This window comes from Ailuropoda melanoleuca, chromosome 2 (genome assembly GCF_002007445.2).
Source record: "Ailuropoda melanoleuca isolate Jingjing chromosome 2, ASM200744v2, whole genome shotgun sequence".
Lineage (NCBI taxonomy): Eukaryota > Metazoa > Chordata > Mammalia > Carnivora > Ursidae > Ailuropoda > Ailuropoda melanoleuca.
In genome coordinates, this window is record NC_048219.1 from 162,557,028 (window position 1) to 162,583,201 (window position 26,174).

Here is a 26,174-nt window from a genome sequence, read left to right on the forward strand (position 1 = left end):
AGAGCAGAATCCCTGAGTGAATGGGAGGGAGGTGATAAATATATTTTTCACTGGGGAAAAAGGAACACGAAAGGTTCAGAATTCAGAGTACTTTTAGGAAGAGCTAACTATAATGAGCTAGATGCCACCCCAAATTATACACCTATGAGTTATTCTGAGGGAGGGTGGGGAGTGGGATAGACCAATGCTTGGGTATGACTTCGAGGGGTAGAAAGGCAGGGATGAGTTCCTGTCTCACTATCTTCTGCAAAATTCCTCTAATGATAAGGAGCTTCAGGGGCTTGTGAAAATGCAGATTCATGGGTCTCACCCTCAAAGCTTCTGACTGTCCCATTGGGGTGGGCCTCCAGCACTTGTAAGTGCATAGGCTCCCCAGGTGTTCATACTGCCTGGTCTGAAGACCAAATCTGAGAATTACCGCTGTACTGTGACCTGACGAGGATGTCACAGATTTAAAAAGTTGGGAAATAATGCTTCAGGGAGTTGTCACTCATAATTTGAGAACAGTTACTGATAGATCTCTGAGAAGAAAAGCAGATTAATTGCTTACTTGTAACCCCTCCTTTTAAAGCTTGAGTATCTTTACTCTGTATCAACCTTTGTCTCTCCCCCTGCCTGAAGAAGATGTAGTTTTTATTATAAAGCCATGGCAATCAAATGTTTTAAAATTTGTGGGGAAGTTGGGATACTGGACAGGGGTAAATTGCTAAGCTGGAAAAACCAGAGAAGGCGGGAGGGTGGGTGAGACTGAGAAACGAGGAGTTGCCCCCTTTAACTACACCTGACAATTACTCAGTGTTAACCGATCCGTCACTGAGGCTGCTGAAGGGGAAGGCCACTGGGACTGTGCTGTCCTCTGCAGACAGCCATCGCCTAGGCAGAACCACGTTGGGAATCAGTCATTTACTGGAAGCCAAGAAGGTGGAGGGAACATCACTGAGTCCAGGGGATAGCAAAGCACTTTATACAGAAGACTTAATTGGTTTCTCTCTCTCTCTTAGAAAGAAAGAAAGAAAGAAAGAAAGAAAGAAAGAAAGAAAGAAAGAGAAGGAAAGAAAGAAAGAAAGAAAGAAGGAAAGAAAGAAAGAAAGAAAGAAAGAAAGAAAGAAAGAAAGAAAGAAAGAAAGAAAGAAAAAGGTACGCTTCAATTTTTCCTTCCCAGGAAAGGAAATAGGGAAAGTTAGCAAAAGGAGAAAAGGAAAGGTTGGTATTGGTGAAGTAATGGCATTTTGGTTCTAACGTGCGCACTTCATTTGGGTGCGAGTAGCTAACAAGTCTGTGCTCCGGCGGGGGTGGGGGGCACTCAGCCATCTCACTGGAGGGGAGGAGGGGAGGCCGAAGTCCTGTGCTTCTGCATCTGGGTCTCCCAGGCCCTCACTGCAGTCCTGACCCAGGCTGTGCACTGTGGCGAGTGTGGATTTTCACACGTGGTGCCAAGGAGGAGGACGAAATGTCTACAGAGGGGCTGAGTTGTTCTGTTTGCTGATTGATCTCGACTCAAAATTCACTCTAGGAAGAACTGGTATCTTGAGTGGCCCTGAGCCGGGAGTCTGTCTCCTGCGCCCTGCCTGGCTCTGCCCTGTGAACTCGAGCATGCCCCCCAGGAAGAAGTTGTTGTAGCTTGTGCATCTGTAATTTGAGGGGATTAGATGAGCTGATCTCCAAGGCCCATGAAATCAGATTAGAAGTTCAGTGAATTGCTTTTTGTAGACATTAAATAAGCATTTGTTGAACTGAGTTATCTAACAAATGAGCTATGTTTTAAGATCAAATGAGAGTTTGTAAGGGTCCTTTGGCATTACCTGTCATGTCTTAGTATAGGTGTCGGCAACACGCTTGTCAGGAGCCATCCAAACTCAGCCAGAGTGTGCAGCAGAGGGCCATAATCCGTTTTGATTTCACACCCCTGTGTGAATAAGCATAAGAGCTTATAGTCTTAAAGATTTTTTTTTTAAATTTATTTATTCGACAGAGATAGAGACAGCCAGCGAGAGAGGGAACACAAGCAGGGGGAGTGGGAGAGGAAGAAGCAGGCTCATAGGAGAAGAGCCCGATGTGGGGCTCGATCCCACAACGCCAGGATCACGCCCTGAGCCGAAGGCAGACGCCCAACCGCTGTGCCACCCAGGAGCCCCAAGAGCTTATAGTCTTAATGGCAAAGACAACCAGCTACACAGGTGAGTACAATAAATGGTGATGCGCGTGACAGTAAAGGGAGTTCACGCTCCATGAAATGCAATTTCACCACCCGAGCTCTTCCTGGGCTTCATTTTCTGCTATCTGCTGCCTTCTAACCATTGAACCAAGGTAGAAACACTGGGGATCAGAGTGGAGAGAGCTTTCCGTATGGTTCGACTTCCTTCTGTCTTGTTCCCTTGGTCTTGTTCAGGCATCAAACTTTAAGGTATGGGGCTTGGTTTATAGACCACAGTTTTAGAAACACTGGTCAAGGGATTGGGAAGTGAGGACAAGAGTAGGAAGTGGAGATGGAGGAGTGAAAGGTGAGTGAGGGTTAGATGTGGAGTCATTTCCCTGCTTTTTACTCATTTGGAATTGATTTTTACTTGGAGCTTTACCTCTTTCCCCAAATCCTTTCCTCCCCTCTATGGGATTTCTAGTTTCTTTGACAACAAGCTATGCCTCTCTCTATGCCCTTATAAGGCCAGAAAGGCGACCGTGTCCATGAAAAAACCTGTCAGTGAGGGCCTCATACGCACAGCACAGTATACCTGAATTCAGTCTGTACACCTCAAGGGCAGTCCGTTCGGGGACATCTGAATTCAGGGTGCACAACATCAGCAGCAATGTCATCTCTGATTAGGAAGGACAATGCTGTGTGTACATATTTGGCCTGGCGAGAGAGAGAACACCTTTTGGATATTTTTGCCTTTGAAAGTCAATTCACAAGGTAAAAAAAAGTCACATTGGTTGTTTGGAGTTAAAATGGTAGTTACTGACTTTTTTCCCATTTCAGCCAGTTGTCACGGCATGTGTAAAAAGAATCTCAGCGCCAGGGAACTTTTCTTAGGATTAGAATGTCAAATCTTTGGGAATCTACTGCTACCTACATATAGGTAATTATTTTGCTATCTTATAATGAAGTTGAACATTGAGTAAAGGAAATCCCTTTGTTCAGACAAAGTTTGTTTATGCATTTGTGACGAAATTCTGAACCCTGCACAGAAACATGTTTGAAGGATACTGCATGTATTAGGCAATGAAGATCTTTACCACGTAAAACTAAATATAAAAGTAAAGCTAAATTGTCAGAAAACTGCAGTTTACCTCAATAATGGTCCATTGTTCTACTACGATGGCATCATTTCCTTTCCTACTGGAACCTGGAACTGCAGAACCTTCTTCTTCATAGATAAAGAATCCTTCCAAAGATTTAGGCAAATGGTCCCCTGTGAGGAAAAGGATACAATTAAGAAGAGTTGCAAATACTGAGTGTCTCTTAAGATCATTTAAATCCTTAGATAACTCTTTTAATAAGCTGAAAGAAAAGCATATAAATTAATAAGCACTTGTTTTGGCTGAATCAATAACATCCCCCTCCTTCTCTTTGAAGGTTATTATAATTTTTTTTGGAAAGCTCAAGACAGTTTTGCAGTTCACTGAATTAAAATCACACTGTAAATATGAAAACTACAATAACAAAAACAAGATAAAATAATATCGTACAATGAGAAGCAAGAGGATTTCCTAAGTCTAAAAAAAATCAGGAAATGACCTTCACCTTGGAATCAAATTTTGATTTCCGATCTGTATGTTTATGCGTATTAATTACACCATTAAAAGAGAAAACATAAAAAATGTTAATCCTTGAAATTACAGGTGTGATATTAAAACTAATGTGAGTTAAAACTACTTAAAAATATAAATACAAAACAATTTTTTACGTCCATGATGCTTTTAAAAAAATAATGAAAGAATGGTAACAGGAAAATCCTAAACAGAAGTCATTGTCAAAAGAATTCCTGCAGGGAAGGAAGTTTTAAGGGAGGGCCTCTCTGACATTTTCTTGAATAGTTGACAATAACCAGCTGGCAAAAACTGAACTGATTTTATGGACGTTCTTTTGTCTCTTATTTTGCAGTAGGAGACAATTTTCCCATGGTCATGTGCTGGTTAAACCTTTTGTTTTTTTATACTGTACAATGTCGTATCAAAGTCTTCCTGCTGGACAGTTATCTAAATTATAACCTACAAAGTTTTCAAGTGATCTCTTAAGTTTAAAGATAAAAAAAGACAAACATAATTTCAGTGTAATTTTTAGTTTTGATTTCTATTAATAGGCTATAAACCTGAAGAGAAAACCCTTATTATTATTTACATCATTTACAGTTAGGGCAGAATATCATGAAGAATTTACATTGTTCAGACTGGTTCCCAAAAACCCAAAGTTTAATTTACTATTTGGGAATTAGTTTTCTGATTATATATATATATATATATATATATATATATTCCACTTCCTTTAAGTGTATTGTCCACTGTCACACCAAAGTGGAAGTAAATCTTTCTGACTGTAAGTTTAGAGCATCACAAGACCACCTATAAAACTATGTATGCCTCAAGTCCTTTTTTAGAATGGGAGTAAGAATTTCAGAAACAATTACATGCTGTGATAATCATGTAGTTAATTATAATCTGCCTCTTATTTACTTGGGGATTATATAATGTGAGAGCCATAGGTTTTTTGGCTCTCTGTCTGTTCTCTTGTTCTCAGTATCGGGGTACTCTAGTACTTCTAAATTTCTTTTATGTTTAAAAGAATGAAAGGGTGGTACTCATACAGTGCAATACTAGACAAGAATAAACAAGCAAGACTCACTGCTGTGTAGCAGCATGGATGAATTTCAGATACTATGTTGAACAAAAGAGGCCAGACACAAAAGCGTACATACTGTATACTTCAACCTATGTGAATTTCAACAACAGGCAAAATTAACCTATGGTGGTGGGTGTCAGAATAATGCTTACTTTGGGTAGGAGGGTATTGACTGGGAAGGGATGTTGGAAATGTTCTGTACCATTTTTTCTCCATTCTTCTGTCCAAGCTTTATTGAGATATAACTGACACATAAAGAGATGTTCTAGACCTTGAACATTTGTGTTCTATTCAGCTGTACACATGAACTTAATGCACTTCACTATATGGATATTATACTTAGGTCCCTCCTCTCACTTTAGAGCTCCCAGAGCCCTGGCTGACCTTCTTGGGGCCCATGCCAATCCCCAGAGCCACTGATGAAGGATACTTTCACAGGAGAAAGTACTTATATCTCTTGAAAAATTCTCCCTAACAGAAGTGGTGGCAAGGCAGGGCGGCAGGGAAGGTCTCATGGAGAGTGACTGTTTGGGTGCTTGGTGTGTTAAATCTTTCAGGTAATGGGGTGAGGTGATAATTCTGAACAATTACTTAATAACTTAAGTCACTTCTTAACATTACACATCCCAGAGCTTCCCACCCAGTATGCCTGAGAACTGGTATGCTGAGAACCCGTTACAGAAGTGCCAAGATACAGGGCACCCCCTCCTGCTCAGAAAAACTTTATCCTCTTATACCTGTATGTATGCCTTATAATATTACCATTTTCTATGTGTGCATAATATGAAAAAGTTACAAGGCATTGACCTGATGCACTGCTTCTTACTTTTTTTTTTTTAGCCAAATACCACCAATAGCAAAGGGAAGTATACCTGTATCCTTGAAGGATGGTCTCCAAGTACAGTTTGAAGTGACTTGTGGCATGAATAAGGTTTCTTTAAAGTCTAATGTTATATCTTAAAATCCATTCAAACTTTGTATTCTTTTCAAATATATTCCTATTACGTAAAAAAGTACAGTTCTCCATCTCCCCATCTTAAGTAATATTGACGTTCTAGGAAGAGGTTTATCCTGTGATCCTCTGTACTCCCTAGCACAAGGCTGCACACCCCCAGGGTACTTGGATCCTGGTTTGAGAAGCACAAGCTTAAAGGATTCTCAGGAATGGTTTACTTGTCTGGGCATGTGCTCTGACACATTCATTTCAGCTACATATGACATTGCCATTTCTGTAAATGTGAGGAAAGGTAACATTCCGTTTTAGTATTTTTGGTCCACGTGTCATTTTTGGCATTAAAGTGCCTAGAGATAGGCCTGGGACCATATCCAAGAACTGGAGAGTCCATATAGAAGCTCTCATTCATAAGCATTATGTCTCCAAAACAAATCTCAGCCTGTTTATTTTTCTCCATCTCTACCATCATCTCTCTGTGGGTCAATGCAGCAGCATCTTAATAGCACCCCCCTTCCACTCTTGCCCTCTCTGATCCACTTCCCAAAATGAGGCCAAAGAGGTTCTCTTAAAAATGCAGATTGGGTCGTAACTCCCTCTTTAAATCTTCAGTGAATGACTTGGAATAAAAATCCTGGTAGGATGGTAAAAAAAGAAAAAAAAATCAATCCTGGCAGGATGGCAACTTGGTTAAAAGCCCACACTCCACCTAGGTGCCCCCTGCCTCACTTTCTAGTTGCATGAGCATGGGCACATTTTTAAATATTTCTGTGCCTCAGTTTCCTCATCTATAAAAGGGGAATAGAATAATGATACCAACCTCATCGGGTTGCTGTGGGGTTAAATGAGGTGAAAACTGTAAAGTGCTTAGAGCAATGCTGGTAGATGGTAAGTACAAATACACGTTAGCTCTTGTTGCATTATTTTAAGACCAGCTGCTGCTTACCTCTTTTCCCTTGTCTGGAGCCATTCTCTCTTCATACCCTGCTCCAGCGACACAGACTTTTCCCCTGTTCCTCTTTCCTGCCCTAGGGTTTTTGAATATCTGGGGGTGTTTCTTCTGCCCAGAAAGGTCTACCTCTGGCTCCTGAATGCTGGCTTTCCAGTCTCAGTGTGACTGGCGCCTCATCCAACGGGTCCTCCTGACCCCTCCTTACAATATCATGTTGGGTAATGCCACAACACTTCTCTCAGTTTTGAAATTAGACGTAAATGTTTCCATACCCATTGCTGCCTGACTGCCTTATGCCACATGGCCAGCTTTTTGAGAGTAGGGAAGAAGTCCATTTTGCTCATCATCGTAAACCCAGTGCCTGGCATAGGGCCTGGCATATATATATATGTGAAGTGAATTAATACATGTTTCTTTGTCAGTACTCTGCCCCAATCTTCATTTTGATACAACTTGCCTGCTAGCTCCACACAAGCATTTTTATAGGGGCAAAGAGATCGAAATGAATTTAAGTCTAAAAATTCATAAAAAATCAAAATGTAGCCTCAAGATGTGGGTGTACTAAAGGTGGGAAGAGACTATTCTCTGACAATGATGAGGGGCATTTATAGGCTGGCAAAGTATGGGGACCTCATGGGTATGTGTGTGTGTGTGTGTGTGTGTGTGTGTGTGTGTTTTATACTAGCTGGCAAAGCTGCTCATCTCAGCCCATGCCAACTGCCCACTGGATTTCTACACATTCTGGTAAAATAAAGTGTTTTGTTTTTGTTGGTTCAACTGGGGAAGCCTGTTGTAGGCTCCCCTGGGACCTTCAGAGGCTTTTACCCTATAGTGCAAGCCCCTTGGGCATATGTAGTGATTCCAGCAGAGGACCAGTTTGGTGAGGGCCCAGCAATGCTGGAGAAGGTCAGATACAGGAGGCTAATTGCAGTGGGAACCCTCAGGCTGCAAGAACAGCAAGAGGGCCACTAGGTGCCTCTCCTATGGGGCTTTTCGAAACAGAAAAGGCTATGAGAGTGCGTGGGAAAGGGCACTGAAGAAGAATTCACAGCCTCACAACCTCTCCACTGTGACCCCACCAAAGGAGAAAACTTTAAGAGTTTTGCTCCTCCTCTCCATTTCTAGAGGAAGATATTTTATAAAATGAGATTTGTGGAGTAATGTATTTAAATGTCTCTGCAATGTCTGGTTTTGTACTTCCATTTCTCGTGATAGGCTGACTTCGGACAATATTTTGGAAGAGGATGGAAGCAAGACAAAACAAAATACGCATTGTCCCCCATGTGCTTTAGCTGTCAGGCATCAGATATCCCAGAACAAAGCCACCAGTTCAGCCCTGCTTCCTCTGACTTGCTTCTCACAGTGACACAGGCATGGGTCACAATTTCCCCTCAGCAGCTTCCCTGTGTACTTGTAGGGAAGTCCCAAGTGACACACCCAGTTGCCAGACCCCACAGACCGTGGTGGCTCGTTAGGGCCTTGGCATGGCCCGAAATGTAAAATGTCTAATGAGACATTCCAGAGCAGCTGAGAGGGAGAGATTCTCCCCTGGGCTCTCTAAATAGCTTCTGAGGCTTTGCAAACAAAAGCCCTACAGAGCCTCTGGCTGGCAACTGCTGGGGCTAATTTTATTTTCACCAGGCGAGGCCCAAGGCAGGGACGCCTGAAAGGGATTGTGAAAGGAGTATTTTTCGTTTTTCCTTCAGCAGTTAGTCACAAACCAAAATTTGAAATGGCTCCAACTTAGACTTTTTGGAAGGAAGAGAAGGAGAAAGAGGAGAAAGAGAAATGCGTGAAGCGTGAACTGACCTGTAAGCAGGCGCTCCGGACGGAAAGTGCTGTAGCTGTGCACGGTACGCCGCCCCAAAGAGAACGACCGGCAGGAAATAAGCTCTGGCCGTCGTGAGGCACCGTGGAGACATTTCGTCCACACTATATCTTACTACATTTTCACCGCAGTAAAGTAGGGAATAGTTTTATTCGCCTTTTAGGAAAATATGGCTCAGTAAACTCCCTAGCTTCTCCAGATCACCGAGCTAAGTAGAGGACATAGGATTTAAACCCTGGCCTGTCTGATTCTAAAGTCCATCTTATTAGATTTTGCTGTTTCCGTAAAAGGCTAACTTGGAAGAAGTTTCTAATAACCCAAAGTACTAACGAATATCTTTCGAGCACCTGTTATGGGCTGTGTGTTGTGGGCCATATTTCTGGGTGTTCCAATGGGCTAGCGCTTACTCTTGGTTTCTAGTTAGAAGAACCTATTGGACCATGATTCTCGATAATTTTAAATAATTACCCAAAGTCTTTAGTTCTGTTAAAGTATCATTGATTTAATGATAGGCTGATTTTCTTTTTTTTTGATTTTTAAAAAGTTTTTATTTAAATTCTAGTTAGTTAAACATATAGTATAATATTGTTTGCAGGAGTAGAATTTTGTGAGTTATCATTACATATAACACCCAGTGCTTATCATAACAAATGCCCTCCTTTATACCCATCACCCATTTAGACCATCCCCTGCGCACCTCTCCTCCAGCAACCCTCAGTTTGTTCTCTGTAGTTGAGAGTCTCATGGGGCGCTGGGTGGCTCAGTCAGTTAAGCATCTGCCTTTGGCTTAGGTCATGATGTCAGGGTCCTGAGACCAAGCCTGCATCAGGCTCCCTGCTCAGTGGGGAGTCTGCTTCTCCCTCTCTCTCAGCACCACCACCCCCTGCTCATGCTCTCTCTCTCTCAAATAAACAGATAAAATCTTGTAAAAAAAAGTCTCTTATGATTTGCCTCCCCCCTTTTTTACTCCTTGCCCTATGTTCATCTGTTTTGTTTCTTAAATTCTACATGAGTGAAATCATATGGCATTTGTCTTTCTCTAACTTATTTTGCTTAGCATAATACACTCTAGCTCCATCTGACATTGTTGCAAAAGGCAAGATTTCATTCTTTTTGATGGTGAGTAATATTCCATTGTATATATACACCACATCTTTATCTATTCATCAGTTGATGGACATTTGGGCTCCTTCCCTAATTTGGCTATTGTTGATAATGCCGCTGTAAACATCAGGGTTCATGTGTCCCTTCAAACAGTATTTTTGTATCCTTTGGGAAATACCTAGTAGTGCAATTGCTGGATCGTAGGGTAGTTCTATTTTTAACTTTTTGAGGAAACTCCATACTGAATGATAGTCTGATTTAATGATAATAAGTAATATTGAGATCTCATCTTATTTGCTTTTTTGTTCTTTCCTCTAACCTCATTGAGGTAATTAATTATCCTGGCTTTCATAGCCTTCACCCTTCCTAATTTATTTTTCAAGTCTCCTAACTATGAATTTTTCTTTTCTTTTAACATTAATCTTTTTTTAAAAACACTTTCCCTAGAAAGTAATTTTTGGAAAATTTTGTTTGTTTTTGTGATAGACATGAATGATTACATATCCTATTGTAACTAAAAGAGGAAAGCTAGGAGAAGTTGAAAGATAAAGGGAGACAGAAATAAATAGAGTCAATATCATTTTTGAAGCAAAGATTACTTTTCTATACAAATTTTAGAGTCAGATATAGACTAGAGTACATAATAGATAGTGTCCAAAATTGGGATACTACATAAGTTTGGATAGTAACTGTCAAATGTAATTATAATCTTACTAACTGGGCTGTTATAATACATCTTATGTGGAAAATCCTAGTCAATCATACAGTGTTTTGTCTATTCCTGACAGTTACAACCCAACGGCAAACATTACATGACAATTCTACCACACATGATGGTTAAGCTTGCATCTATCTATCTAGCTAGCTAGCTATCAATCATCACAGTCTCTTTATTATGATTCACAGTGGGAATCTGTGCCCAGCCTCTGGGAGCATCAGCTCCTTCAGGAGTGAAGGCTGAGCCATGGGGAGGAGCATGCAGCTGTAGTGATGGGACGACAGGGCTTGAGGATGTTTTCCTCAGCTTGCTGTGAAGTTACTTTCCACAAAAAAGAACATAGGAATGGGGGCGCCTGGGTGGCTCAGTCGTTAGGCGTCTGCCTTCGGCTCAGGGCGTGATCCCAGCGTTATGGGATTGAGCCCCGCATCAGGCTCCTCCACTGAGCCTGCTTCTTCCTCTCCCACTCTGCCTGCTTGTGTTCCCTCTCTCTCTGGCTGCCTCTCTGTCAAATAAATAAATAAAATCTTAAAAAAAAAAAAAGAACATAGAAATGGCACGAGGGACCAGAGGGCATTGGATCCTCCAGTTACTTAGTGTTCTCGGAGCCCCCTTCACAAGCCTGTGTTTGGCTGGGAGACAATCATAGGCCATCTCTTCAAGGAGGTTAAGCTTGAAGGCCTTTGTTTCACATGGATATGGAAAGGCCTTGCTGCTTGTACCTTGATGTTCTCATCTATGGTCATGCCAACCCATGCTGTACAAACTGGAATGTGATTGGGCTTCTTAGTCACTGGCCCAGACCAGATGAGACACACTGTCCAAAATCATTAGGGCATGTGGCTCAGAGGTTAGAAGGTTTTCCTTAGCACTAGTTGGGTCTCGTGGAAATTCTGTCACCTGTTTATTTTCTTTCCTTTCAAGGTTGCCAAAAGCAGTGGCAGCGGGAAAGCACAATGGTTAAGCTTTTAAATTAAAGCTACATAGCCGTGTAGTAAATGGAATCTAATTACAAGTGAATAATACCTGTTCTTTTAGCCACAGATCTTGAGAGGCAAAAACATTTCTACCAACTCTGACACAGGTCAAATTCTTTAGTTATCAGTATATCATAATATAAAACTTACCTTTAGATGTTTCCCAGCATACAAAAGAATCAATTAAAGACAAGCCTTGTTTATAATAAAATGTAGTTAACTCCAGCCAATCAGCATCAAGTGTACTAATGACAGATCCTTTTCTTGTTACTTTCATTGATAGGATGCCTTCCTGATAGGTCCAGCAGGTTGATTCATCATCAAAAACATTGAATACTGTATACAACTTGTTATCTGGGGATAGGTGTTCAGAAAGAAGGAAAAGTATTTGTTTATTCATTTATTGAAAAGATTCCCAACAATTTTTTTTATTACTCATGTATTTCAAGCAAACAGACAAGCGTAGAGAATAATAAAATTACCTACCACTCAGCTTTATTAAATGTTAACCTTGTGCCATGTTTCCTTTAGACTTTTTTCCGGAAAGTGAGATATGGATGTAGTTGAGTCTCACTTTGTAGTCTTCACTAATCCAATTCTCCAGAAATAGCTACTATAATGATTTGGTGTTTATTAATCTCATTCAAAATTCTACTCTTTTAATGAACATTTATATACCCATTAATAAATACTATGTTTTTCAGTTTAAAAAACGTTTAAAGCAGTATGATACTGTATATATGCATCTATAAATTGATTTTTATAAAAGATTTTATTTATTTGAGAGAGAGAGAGCAAGCAAAGTGGTGGGGGTAGGAGCAGAGGGAGAGGGGAAGCAGACTCCCTGCTGAGCAGGGAGCCCGACTTTGGCAGGGGGGCTTGATCCCAGGAGCCCAAGATCATGACCTGAGCCAAAAGCAGATGCTTAATCAACTGAGCCACCCAGACGCCTCTATAAGTGGATTTTTAAATGCTTTAAGTGGAATTAATACATGTAGACCTTATTCATTTAAAGTGCTATGTAATATTCCAGTTTATTACTCCCCTGTTAATACATTGTTTCCAAAATTTTGTTATTATAAGCATTATTCATATCTCACATGTGAGAGTGACTCTAGAATACATATTTAGACATAGAACTGCTGGGTCATATCTTCTAGTTTTCCATAAGTTGGCAAATTCTTAACTGGGGGAGTGGTCTATGGACCCACCTATATAGTTATATTTAGGAAGTCTAACACCACTTGGGGGTATGTATGTTATGTGCATTTTTAAAGAAGATTTTATTTATTTATTCAGAGAGTGCTCGAAATGGGGGAGGGGCAGAGGGAGAGGAAGAGAGAATCTCCAGCAGACTCCATGCTGAGTGTGGAGCCAGATGCAGGGTTTGATCTTATGTCCCTGAGATCATGACCTGAGCCAAAACCAAGAGTCAGATGCTCAACAAACTGAGCCACTCAGGTGTCCCATGTGCATTTTTCTGAATTGAGTCTCCATGGATTTCACCAGATTCTCTGAGAGGTCTTTTATACGTGTCTCCCGCAACCTCATGCTGCCACCATCCCACCCCTGCACACAAAGTTAAGAATTATGGCCATAGACAAATTATTAAGAAGTATATGATTTGAACTTTTTAGGAAGTGGAGTATAGGGGCACCTGGCTGGCTCAGTTGACTAAGTGTCTGACTCTTGATTTGCTCAGGTCACAATCTCAGGGTCCTGAGATCAAGCCCTGGGTTGGGTTCTGCACTGGAAATGGAGCCTGCTTAAGATTCTCTCTCTGCCCCTCCTCCGGCCCTCTAAAAATTTTTTAAAAAAATTTAAAAAAATAGAATCTGGATTTGGAACTTAAAAGGACTGGAAATAAACACTGATCTAATTAAAGTTATGGGAACCAGCAGGAATTTAAAGGTAGCATTGCATGGAAGATAGCAAATAGGTCTCTGACCATAGCTCCAACAACTCTTTTGTTCCTCAAATGTTTACACTGAAGGAAAATCAGCATGGTTGTTAGCTAGGGAGCTGGTGAAAAAATGGGAGGGTGGTGGTGGTGGTGGTGGTGGTGAGGAGGGGTGAGATGATAAATTAGAAAATACTCCTGGTTCGTTCTTTAAAAGATTGCACTGATCATGGTCAAGTGGGTCTCTGCCACCTCAGAATGTTGAGCACATCTCACTACAACCTAGAAAGCCCACGTGTGTGCTGTGTGTTACACCAGAGTGTGCGGCTTCAGCTCTAACACGAACCAAGGGATCAGTCAATAGCAGCTAACTTAATACAGAATTTATTCTATGGCAGGCCCTGGACTAAGTGTCTTGTCTTTTAGCTACTTCTCACAACGACCCCCTTTCTATGAAGAAATTGAGGCAGTCTGACTCCTGAGCTCTTAATTCTGAGGTATGCATCATCTTTGACTTTCTCTGGTAGTGCTTTTGAAAGCACGCCTACAAAGGTAGCAGAAAACTCTGAGACAGCTAAAATACATGAAAAAGTAGTCTCAATTTCTTGGGAAGATTTGCTAGTTGGCAAAGTAGAATAAAACTGATGTTTACAGTTATTTTAGGATGTAGGCACTATTGTTATAGTAATTGTTTCATCATGATGTGCATTTTCATATTCTAATTGATGATCAAAGAAAGCCAATTAACTTCAAAGACAAAAACCATCCATGAAATGGGAAAGGCCAAAACTAAAATTCTCACGCATTGTTTTAAAAAACAAACATAAATCAGGGGCTCCTGGGTGGCTCAGCCATTAAGTGTCTGCCTTCGGCTCAGGGCGTGATCCCGGCGTTGTGGGATCGAGCCCCACATCAGGCTCCTCCGCTGAGAGCTTGCTTCTTCCTCTCCCACTCCCCCTGCTTGTGTTCCCTCTCTCACTGGCTGTCTCTCTCTCTCCCTGTCAAATAAATAAATAAAATCTTAAAAAAAAAAAAAACAAAATAAAAACAAACATAAATCAGAACAGCTTTCTATATTTATAGAATCACTTTCTGTATACACACACAGCCTGCATTTTATAGGGGAGTTGGTGAATGACTAAATGGAAACTAATTTTCAAAACAAAATTTCCTTATGTGGACGGCATTGTATGACCACACCAGGGACAACTATTTGAAGAACTGCCCTACCTTATTTTTGGCTATAATTATTTCAAAAATATCAGTACAAGTTTATATTAGTTTATTCAGTCTTTATAATCTTCAGAAATTTACTCTGCCTCATATTTCTAAAAAAAATCAAAAACTTGTTTTTGCTAAATTTAAACTAATATACTATTTCTACTAATCTTGTCTATTACCTTCTCCCTTTCTGGATTTAGAGTAACTGGGGCTGCCATCTCGGTCCATTTGACACTGTCCACTTTCATGATGAAGTTCTTCCTCAATTCCACTCTCAGATGATTGCCCACTTAATGTCCCTTCATTCCAGCTTTTACAGTTTTCCTCTGAAGTGTGTCTCTCAGGCAGTGTTGATTCTGTATCTCCATCGTGGTTGGTTCCATTGCAGAATTTAAGTGGTGGATAAGGCTGTGATATGAATCCAACAAATTTCATTCCTCTCTTGGCAGCTATATTAATCTGAAAAGAGATTGTAGAACAAAATGTAAAATTCATTTACCTTCATTACTTTATCAATTAACCTACAGGCTTATTAAGGAAATCCATAAGAAGAAGTAAATTGACCACAAACCAAAAACCCATTCATACACTAAGTAATAACCTCTAATAAAGCAGCACTCTTAAGACTATGTCACACTATTATTGTGACTTCTTCAAACAGAACACACTTAAAAAATTACGAGAATAAGAATCATGTTTTTCTTCAAAAGGTTACTATTTGGAAAGAACTAATAATTCTATAACATGATTTTTGCAGACTTGTTAACAATGGTCTCTCCCATTGAGGCAAAATTAAAAACTATTCCAAGAAATCCTCAAAAATGACAATACTAAATACATCTTAATTAATAAAGAAGGAACATTAATTTAAAAGCAAAAACAGGGGCGCCTGGGTGGCACAGCGGTTAAGCGTCTGCCTTCGGCTCAGGGCGTGATCCCGGCGTTAGATCCCGGCGTTACGGGATCGAGCCCCACATCAGGCTCCTCCGCTATGGGCCTGCTTCTTCCTCTCCCACTCCCCCTGCTTGTGTTCCCTCTCTCGCTGGCTGTCTCTATCTCTGTCGAATAAATAAACAAAATCTTTAAAAAAAAATAAAAAAAATAAAAGCAAAAACATACAGCACTGTTTGCTTGATGTGGGTAAAGAAAAATGTTATAAGTCTAATTCTTGACAAATGTGTACTTATAAATGTACTTATAATGTACTTATAATACTTATAATGTACTTATAATTCTCAGGAAGCTTTCACATATGCTTATATCTCGATGCTATTGTCTCCTATTGGGCCAAATGCACATGATTAGATTCAATCATGTAAGTTACAGAATAGGATTCAGAAGCATATAATATAATGCCAGTGAAATAATTTGAGACCTTGACAGTGGTGATTTTCACGCTCGGCACCTTTCCCTTTCTCTGCTTTTGCTTCATTTCTCTGTTCTTTTTGTATCCATGTTTTTCTCCTCTGTTGAACTGGCAGTTCTTTTGAGGGCTAGGACTGTGTCTTAATCATTTTTGTATTGCACTATTTTGTACCTGTGGGTGCTCTGTTTTTGTTAAATAAATAAAAATGAAGAAATAGCAACATCTTTTATTTGGTCCCTGTTTTAAACATTTAAATTAAATGTTTTTTTAAAGACTTATTTATCTGATAGAGAGAGAGAGAATGTGCAAGTGGCGGGAGGGGCAGAGGGAAGAGGGAGAGAGAGAATCATCAAGAGGATTCCTTGCTGGGTGAGGAGCCCAATGTGGGGCTTGATCTCATGACCCTGAGATTACGACCTGAGCCAAAACCAAGATTCAGAGGTTTAACCTACTGAGTCACCCAGGTGCCCCTAAATTAAATGTTTGAAGTGTTACCTGGGAGGGAGAAAAGACTTACGATGGAGGTTACAAATGCAAGCACCTATGGTTAGAAATGAAATAAATGAAAAGGGCCAGGAATAACTGGGGCAAAACCAGACAGCAAAGCCCCTCAAAGGGGACAACAGTCACTCAGCTCCAGCCAATGAGGAGAATTCTGAACAGGACAGAGTCGTGGGTGTATGGAGTTAAGACAGAGGATGACACTGATGCAATATCATTTACTCCTTAAATGAACATATTGAGGTTGTAACAATGCACGAAGCCTTAAAAGTAACCACAAATCGTCCTTTATATCAGATGTCCTGGGAGAGGAGAGGGAGGTGGTAAGGAGGCATGGTATTCTGCAAGCGGGAATGGGTAAATTTATTGTCAGTTCTTTCTCTAGGCCTTATTAGTTGATTTGGGTGAAAAAGCACAAAAGGCTTTTTCTATTTTCTATTACTAGAAAGTTTGATCCGGAAAAGTCTGGTAACAAATAGAGTGTTAATGTTTTTTCCATTTTTTAAAGTTGGAAGACTGATGTTTTTTAAATGTTATTTAAAAACCCCGGGAAAAACACTTATAAACCTAATTTTAAAAATAGAGCAAAAATTGACATAATGTTAAAATGACTTAAAATCAAGCTATTTAACAATAAACTCTTTATGTAAGACAGCTGTTCCAAAATACCATTTGGCGTTCATCTATTGCTCTTGTTCATACATGGGGCAATGTTCAAATAGTTCACGTGCTGTTTCCTGAAGCTTTTCTCTTCATGAAATAACCCCATTACTCTAATTGCTGAAATAACAGTACTTTCCTGTTTAAATAGATCTTTAACTGTGTCCAGGAAGTTAAATGCAAAACAAGGGCTCTGATGGTGATCTTTTAAGACTAAATTAGTAGCTACATTTTTGTTTCAAAAGAAATTTTTTGGAGTGGATTTATTCCCAGAAAAATAAATTGAAATTTCCAAGAATAGTAGTAGTAAACAGTATGTGTAGCTTGTTTATAAAGATCTAGTCTCAAGGACTGTTCCTGAAAACCTTATTGAATGGTGACTTTATACCTAAAAGGGAAATGTCATTAGCAGCTATAACTGGCTATACACAAAACTATGGACAGACATGGCCATTTAAAGATTGGCAACAATAATAGAAACAGTGAACAAATTTCACTTAAAATCCCGTCAATTTAGAATACTTGTGAATGTACAGTTTTTCTTGGTTTTAATCAATATGTATATACAGTGTTCAATTTTTCATTTAAGTTTCAATTAAGTTATATTGTATAGACTTTTCTAGCTCAACAGTCAATATAGTTGTTATTATGTTCAGTCCCCATAAACTGTTACACTGTATGGATGCACCATTGCTTCCTCCTCAGTTTTCCAATTATTGAGAATCTGGCCCCTTATTCACTGTTTATTAAACTACCTTTGTATAAAAATGACTTTTCCCCTTTTCTTTCTTTTATAAAAAGATTTATTTATTTATTTATTTGAGAGAGAGTGTGCAGGCATATGGCAGAAGGATGGGGTAGGGGGTGGGGGCGGGGGAATCAGAGGAAGAAGGAGAGAAGCAGACTCCCCGCTGAGCATGAAGCCCCACCTGGGGCTCCATCCCAAGACACTGAGATCATGACCTGAGCTAAAATCAAGAGTTGGATGCTTAAATGACTGAGCCACCCAGGCACCCCAAGTTTTTCCCTTTTCAGTTAATTTCTTGGAATAGATTCTAATAGAAGAAATAAAATAAATAAAATAGGATTTATGATTTTTATGACCAGACTGATATTCAGAAACACTACCAATTCATTACGATGCCAATTGCAATATATATGAATGTTTTCTTAAAGCTCTTCCAACACTGGATTTAATATCTGCAATTTGATTTCTCTGTTATTATTGGTAAGGTATTAATTCTATTTTATTTAAAAAATTATTAGTTAGGTTGAACCTTTTTCCAAGTGTCTATTGTTTGAGTTTCCTTTTGTATTTTGCTGTCCATGGATTCTGGACTGGACATTACTTTCACACATTTGTATTCATTTCCTATATATTCTAAATGAAGCTCCCATAGGAAACATTTGTGAGGATTCTTCCCCACCATTCTTCTTTTAAAGCTTAATTTTCCTAGTTATATTTATATTTATATATTCAAACTCCTCAACCTATTCATAATTGAGTATGTCTACTCAGTATACTCTTTAATTTTCTTCTGGACTTTTTATAGGTAAAAAAAAATTACCGCTTTATCTCATTTGAAATGTATGGAGTCTATATTCTATAGAACAATTGTTCATTTGCCCAACAGCACTTACGAAGTGATGGTTGTTCCCCCATTTTATTTCATTAGGTTTGTTACCAAACTTCTTAGATGTGTGTAAATTTATTTCTGGCATTTCCATTCTGTTTCACTGGCCTGTATTTCTGTTTCTAACTCTACAATTTGGTAAGTGTGCTTCAGTATGTTTTAACCTTTGGTAGAAGAAGGCACTCACCATTTCCCTATTCTTTTTAAAGTGAGAAAGGAAATTGATGAAGAAATACCAAATATTTCTTGATATCACATGAAAAAAATGTATACATTTAGTACCTTTTCTATCAGTTCTTTTGCTATGTCATTCGTTCGTGTCTCATAAGTTAAAGGACATTCCTCAATCACAAGCCTTGGGCGTCTTTGTCCACTGGATACTGCCGAATGCTTCGGGCTGTAACAGAGAATAATATTCATGGTTGGAAGTCAGTTGATCATTTTCAGCTAATATGCTCATGTAAAAATGAACGAGCAACTCATAAATAAGGTCAAGACAATCTTTTTTTTTCAAGCCTAATGGTTGTCTTGTTAGGTAAAAATACCAGAAGAACAGAGTAACTTCTATTAATTTAAATTTTTTTAGTTTAAACCTCTATTAATTTAATTTCTAATTTAATATGGAAGAAAAAAATTGATCAGTCATCTTAATAAAAACCGTGAGAAATGATTTTAGATCACCGTTACACCTCATTTTTGTACAAAAGCACAAGTAAAGGTCCTATTTAAATGCAAATAAATATCACCCTATCTTTTTCCTATTTTTCTTTCCTGATCTTTACCCCTTGCTTATTCCAGCTTTGTCAGAGTACTGCTAGGTCCACTGGAAGTTATGCTAAAGGAGCAAAAATAATTTATACATGGTTTATAAGATTTGTAATTAGGATATAAGTGTTGCTACCATGAGATAAAATGGCATGTTTATTTAGTAATGCTTGGAATACTGGATGAGGTTCCATCTCATGGTGAAAGCTGGGGCCCATACAAACCCTCTCAGACAACTGTAAGTTGGCAATTACTCACTAGCAAGGCAGTGTCCCTTAAAAGCACAATTGGAATTTTTAAAAGTCCTTATTTTTTGTTTTGTTGTTTTTCAGTTTTCTTGTTTACTCTCTTCTTATTTCGTTTTTCTTTCCTTGCTTAGCCCTTTTCTAGTTAAAGTGATCAAATATTAGTCCATCACTAAAAAGAGAAAACAGTTTTTACCCTGGTCTTTGAGATGGTTTGATATAGTTCAAGAGTTGCGTAAAAAAAAAAAAAATTGATGTGTTAAAGACATTGGTTTGGTTATTTTCATTCTTCATTGGAAAGGGCAACTGTATTTTGAAAACTATCAAACTTACAAGCTAGGCTGGCAAAATGGTTGTAGTATTGTTTGGGAAAGCAGCTACTAAAAAAAGTGAAAAAAATAAACTAAAATGGATGGTTTTTACATCCTATATTTTTGGAAAAAGCTGATAAGAAGTCTACCCGATTTGTGAGAACTTGGCAGGTAGGTCTTTCTGCTGTAAAAGTTTTAGAAGGGAGTTTCTGTTGCCACTATAAATAAAATAATACAGGACAGTTTAAAAAAAACAGAAACAGTGGAAGTGGACTTTGTTGGTCCAGTTAGCTTTTAGCTCAGTGACAGGACCCGTAGCTGACGGCTACTCCCTCATCTGCTAAAGCTTCTAGGTACTTCTTGAGTCTATTTTCCTTTTCCTTTCTTCACCAGCATCCTCACCTAGGACCCATTTGTTTGCAATCAATGAGGACCTTAACAGAAAGGGGGTGTAAGTTTCTTTCTCTCAATTCAGGTTCAGCTACCGGAGATTGTGCTCTAAACCAAACCCCCTATTTATCCTTTATTCCCCATCACTACATTCAAATTCTATTTTCTTTTAGCCAAAGAAAACTGTCTCAACAGCTTCCTAGTCTGTTTCCTTGAGCACCAGGCTTACCTTAATTTTAAGCGCAATAGCACTGCTCTGTACAGGTAACTTGCAGGTAGGTGTTTCCGCTGCCCCACAGGTTGTATAACAGGATGAATAGCCCCAACAATATATCCTTTAAGATAGTAGTCTTCCACTTTTGTTACTATATCTGGAATTGAATTTATCTTGATGACTTCTGGGTTTGGCGAAGCTGAAATAGCAAATGCCATGAGAAATTTACATTTATAAAATGTTATTTTATAAAACATTATTTCTATGTGTGATAATACTGATGAATAGGACGTGTATTCATATGATTTAATTCCAAATAAAGTTACACTAACATGTATTATAACTAAATTAATTTCAGGAAAAAGCAAAAGTAACCTTGTAAACTGGTAGATGTGTAATATTACCAGTATGTTTTAAAGTAGAAATGCCTTATATACATTTTTCAATTAAGACAGCTTTATTTTTTAAGATTTCATTTGAGTGACTGTATTCCATTAATAGATACTGAAGACACACATAAGAGAAACAATATTAAGTTGAAGAGCTAGTGGTTTTTACAATTCTGAACAGGATAAGATGCATAATTTTTTAATATAAAATTCATACAAATCTAAAAATTACAAGTGGGTGTAATGTTATTTGTTAAGCAGAAATTGTCAAGTGCTTTCTTCTTTCTATCACTTACCTTTAACACCCAGTGCTCATCCCAACAAGTGCTCTCCTTAATGCCCATCACCCACTTAGCGCACTCCCCCACCTTCCTCCCCTCCAGCAAGCCTCAGTTTGTTCTCTTAACTATAAAGTCTCTTATGGTTTGCCTTCCTCTCTGTTTTTATTTTATTTTTCCTTCCCTTCCCCTATGTTCATCTGTTTTGTTTCTTAAATTCCACATGAATGAAATCAGATGATATTTGTCTTTCTCTGACTGACTTTGTTCACTTAGCATAATATTAATTTCAATACTTATAGAAATGCTTGAGGAAAGGAATTGAAAAAGTAAAGGTATCCAGAAGGTCTTTTTTTTTTTTTAGAGTGAAGGAGAGAGAGAAAAAGAATGGGGGGAGGGGCAGAAGGTGAGAGAGAATCTCCAGCAGGCTCCACGCCCAGCACAGAGCCTGACATGGGGCTCCATCGCACAACCCTGAGATCATGACCTCAGCTGAAATCAAGAGTCAGATGCTTAGCTGATTGAGCCACCCAGGTGCCCCAGAAGTTCTTTTTTAATAAGTAAAATTTCTAAATGTAGAGGAACTTTAAATGCAAAATTGATAGGCAGTTGAATTATCCCTTTGAAGCAGGGCAAATCTGTGGAAACTATAGAGCAGTACAATGTGTAGGGTTTTTAGTAAAAGGAAAAAGGGTGTGTTATTTGGGAAAATGTTCTTTATGTTCAAGCAGAATTAATTTAAAAAAACAACTTTTTTTCTGTAACAATATTCCTTGTTTTCCAGAAGACAATCAAGAATTAATACCTTGAAACAACCTGCAATTTGATTATCTTGAGTAAAAAAACATATGAAATTAATTCCAGGTATGGGCCATGCTGGCTGTTGGCCTTCTGTCAGTTTGGTCAGTGGTGTCCGGCAAAGCACTGCTGCTAATTGCCTGAACACAGGAAGGAGGTTAAGAAGCAGACAAAGAAGAAGGGTCAGAGGAAATCCCCACCTCCTTTTATACTAATATCCACGTGATGGAACAGAAATCCACCAACACTGGGTATTCATGCCAACTGCTCAAAAGAAAATAAAACACTCAGTGGGAAAGTTATATACAGCAAGACAAATCCATTTCCTCAAATTCTGATCCTCTTTTGGATTTACACTAATCTATTTACCATATATTTTCTTTATCATTATGTTTAGGAACAAAAGCAAAGAGAATCATCTTGGACTTTGAAGAAATAGCTGGGTTTCATTGGAAAACGGCCCTGTCTTGCGTGGTTGTGGGGCAATCACTCCGTGATTCCTTTGGTTTTACTTTTTAAGTATTTTAACTACCAACACTGCTTTCCAAACAAAGAAAAGGAAAAACTATAAAACAGAACAAAGTGTTAAGGAATGAAATATAACTTAAACTGATTTTTAGAATTATATACTAATTCCACAAATTAAAAAAAAAATGCTGTCTTTTAATGGATCTTGTGGCATATTGTAGAAAGTGGAAATGCTTTAGCGTGATACCAAAGAATCTTCATAGTCTGGGCTCTTCTCATTCACCTTACTCTTGTCGCCGGTTTTCTCGTGGGTCTTGCTTTGGCAGGCCTGTGCTACTGCACTTCCTGAGCCTCACACGCTATTTCATGCCGCCAGGCCTTGATTTCCTTTCCTGCTCCCTGCGCCTGCTTACTCACTTCTTCCCCTGTGCTGTGCGTTCTGCTAGTTCCCTTTCAGACTTTATTAGATTTACGTATTTATATGTCTGTCTCTGCTGTTAGAGAATTCCTTCAGGATAAGGAAACTACCTTCTTTCTCTTTCTATGCCCAGCATTTTCCTTAGGTTATTATGTTAAGTTTGAAATACTGTTCATAAGGGGAACTGTGAGGTGAAATTACTGCATAAAGGGGGGAAAGCCATCAAGGTTAGCTAATGGAAACCAAAACAGTTAGCTAGTAAATTCAGGAACAAATGTACAGTTTCTCTAGGGCTTGTCGGAGAGAGACACAGCAGAGAAAGAACAAACAGGCAGTGTTGTGGAATTGTTACTCTTTTGATTATAAAAGTGAAGGTGTCAAGAACCTGGTGAGAATCCAACCAGGTGTAGTTAAACGTCATATTCACTGCAGAAGGCTCTAGCTTCAGGCCCCATTTTATGTTTCTTACATTAATAATATTGCAATGAGAAAACCATATAGAAAAGGAGGTAAAAAGGAATGAGAGGTGGAGCTATATTGGGCAAAATTAGCTCCATCCTGGAGTGAAATCTGGAGAAATTTGGAAGAGGACCCTATCACATACAAAGAACAAGACTTGGCTTGGAGAGCTTCTCGATCCTGCTGGTCTTGCTTCCCTTGCTGCTGCGCTTGGAGTCACTGTTTGGTCCCATGTGGTCTCACCTAGTCTACTCTGGCACCACTGCTTGGAAGGAAACCCCAGAAACAAGAACTGAGGTTTGGGAAAAGTCCCCTTTCCTGAAGCTCTGGGTTAGCGTACAGAGCAATTTGGGCATCCGGCGCTCTGCTTGTTCTCTGTGGTCTTGCCGCCATCCCAGAGAGTGGAGTGCTGCAGTGGCCGAGGTAGTAAAGGTACTCAAGGAGTTCAAAAGGCACTTAAGTTGTTAGTAAATATAGACTATTTGAAAATATGTCAATTATTCTGTAGTTTTAGCAGATGCTCAGCAGTTAGTAATTAATATTATCTGATTATTTTAGTTCCATACCATCTTCACCATTAAAGATTATATGGTCTCTGCTTATAATCTGTATCATAAGGAAGAGAAATACATTTATAGTACTGTACTGTATTTATATAAAAAAAAAAATCTGCCTGTAAGTGGACCTGTGTAGTTCAAACCTGTGTTGTCCTTAGGTCACCTTATTTTGTCATTTTGTGACTGGCTATTTCACGTAATATAATGTCCTCATGTTTCATCCATGTTGTAGCATGTGACAGGATTTCCTTTCTTTTTAAGACTGGATAAGAGTCCACTGTATGTATATACCACATTTTTTTGGTCCCTTCCTCCATCAGTGGACGTCTGAGTTGATTCTGCTTCTTGGCTATTGTGAATACTGCTGCTATGAATGGGGATGTGCTGATATCTGTATGAGATCCTGCTTTCAGTTCTTTCAGATATATGCCCACAAGTGTGATTGCTGAATTATATGGTAATTCTATATTTTTAATTATTTGAGGAATGGCCATATTGTTTTCTATAGCAGCTGCATCATTTTACATTCCCATCAACAGTGTACAAGTGTTCCAGTTTCTCTACATCCTTGCCAACACTTGTTTTTTTGTACCTTTTTTTAAGTGGTAGCCATCCTAATTATGAGGTGATATTTCATTGTGGTTTTGATTTACATTTCCCTAATGATTAGTGATGTTGAACATCATATGCTCGTTGGTCATTTGTGTATCATTTTTGGAGAAATGCCTATTCAAGCACTTTGCCCATTTTTAAATTGGGTTATTTTTGTTGTTAAGTTTAGGAGTTCTTTATATATTCTGGATATAATATTTACTCCCGTTTCATAGGTTGACTTCCCTCTCTGTTGATTGTGCCCTTTGATGTACAGAAGTTTTAAAGTTTGATATAGTCCCATTACCTATTTTTGCTTTTGTTGCCTATGCTTTTGGTATCATATATGAAAAATCTTTGCTAAATCCAATGTCATGAAGGTTCTCTCCTATGTTTTCTTCTAGGAGTTTTATAGCTTTAGGTCTTACATTTAGGTTAAAGTTTTTTTTTTTAAAGTAAATGGCACTAGTTTATTGGTTTAAAAAGGTGTGCTATGACTTCTTCCTCAAAATGATGACAGAAAAATAAAAAACTTTGATACTTTCCTGTTGGTTTTACATGATGACCTTAGCAAGGTAGACTGTAAAATGAAAACTTAAAAATTCATGAAAGTATAAGAAATTTTAAAATTTATGAAAATATAATTTACCTGACAAAAGCAAAACACAAAAGTATGTAGATTATAGCTGATAACTTAAAAATATATGAGGGGAGATGAGCATTTCATTTTTATGAAAGAGTGTCTTCATAAGTTATAAAATATAATGTAAGAATAAGGGATGTGCCTTGGCTTGGAAATCTCTCCTGGCATTTTAACCACTACTGTTGGCCAAGTGATAATTATAGTGGGTATCACTATAAAGTGTGAAGTTGGGTTGTTTTTCCATATGGCATAACTAGAAAGAGTGCTTGAGGTTTCAGTCGACAAACCATTTAAGGATCACTCGAACTACAACTATGAGTCCTAGATTCCTGGTTGTTGCCTGGAAACTTGCCATTGGTAAGCACTGGCAATATCAAGGAAGCCCCAGTCTCAAACTTGTAGAATGGGTGTCAGGTACTTCAGAGAAAAGACCAGCACTCTTTTAAGGAATGTGGCATTTCCAGTACTCCTGACAGCCCAGAAGAAAAAATTATGTGACAAAAAGGGGACACACGGGCTCTGAGTCTGAAAGTGATTTAGAAGAATTGGGGCTTCAGTGTAAAGATGTTTTAGGGATATCTTTATTGCACTTAGTTTTCCTTTTTTTATGTATGTAAGAGAGAGCTAGAAGGAATAATTAATAATTAAAAATGTCTAAAAGAGTTTTTACCATTGGTAAAAATTAAATTACTAAGTGATAAAGTAGTAAGTCATAGTTTGATTCATACATTTTTTTTTCTCTTAGTGGTACATAAAATAGTGGTGTGTTTCACAATCAACAATGTTTGGAGTCAATGAAAAATGATAATTACATAGCAAAGAAGTGGCTGCAAATACACTGGCTAAGAGAATAAGGATTTGAAGAACTCTTGGTTTGATGGTATAAATGTTCCAAAAAAAATTTGAACAGGGATAAATTCTTAGTTCTTTTCATAGTTCAAAACACAGAATGAGAAAAATCTGATTTAATACATGTTATTTTGGCAGGGTAGGGAGGAAAC

The 26,174-nt window shown here is 38.6% G+C and overlaps 1 protein-coding gene across 2 annotated transcripts in view; it reads right to left on the bottom strand.

Moving 5' to 3' along the window:
- RFTN2 (raftlin family member 2) overlaps positions 1-26,174 on the bottom strand; it is a 64,596-nt gene that overhangs the window by 25,495 nt on the left and 12,927 nt on the right. For both annotated transcript variants that reach the window (XM_011225949.3, XM_019800485.2), the window contains exons 2-7: positions 20,588-20,771; positions 18,930-19,044; positions 14,666-14,945; positions 11,516-11,719; positions 3,286-3,407; positions 1,803-1,906 (exon numbers count right to left, since the gene is read on the bottom strand). In XM_011225949.3, coding sequence (XP_011224251.1) covers positions 1,803-1,906; positions 3,286-3,407; positions 11,516-11,719; positions 14,666-14,945; positions 18,930-19,044; positions 20,588-20,771 — 1,009 coding nt within the window. The remainder of the gene's footprint in view (positions 1-1,802; positions 1,907-3,285; positions 3,408-11,515; positions 11,720-14,665; positions 14,946-18,929; positions 19,045-20,587; positions 20,772-26,174) is intronic.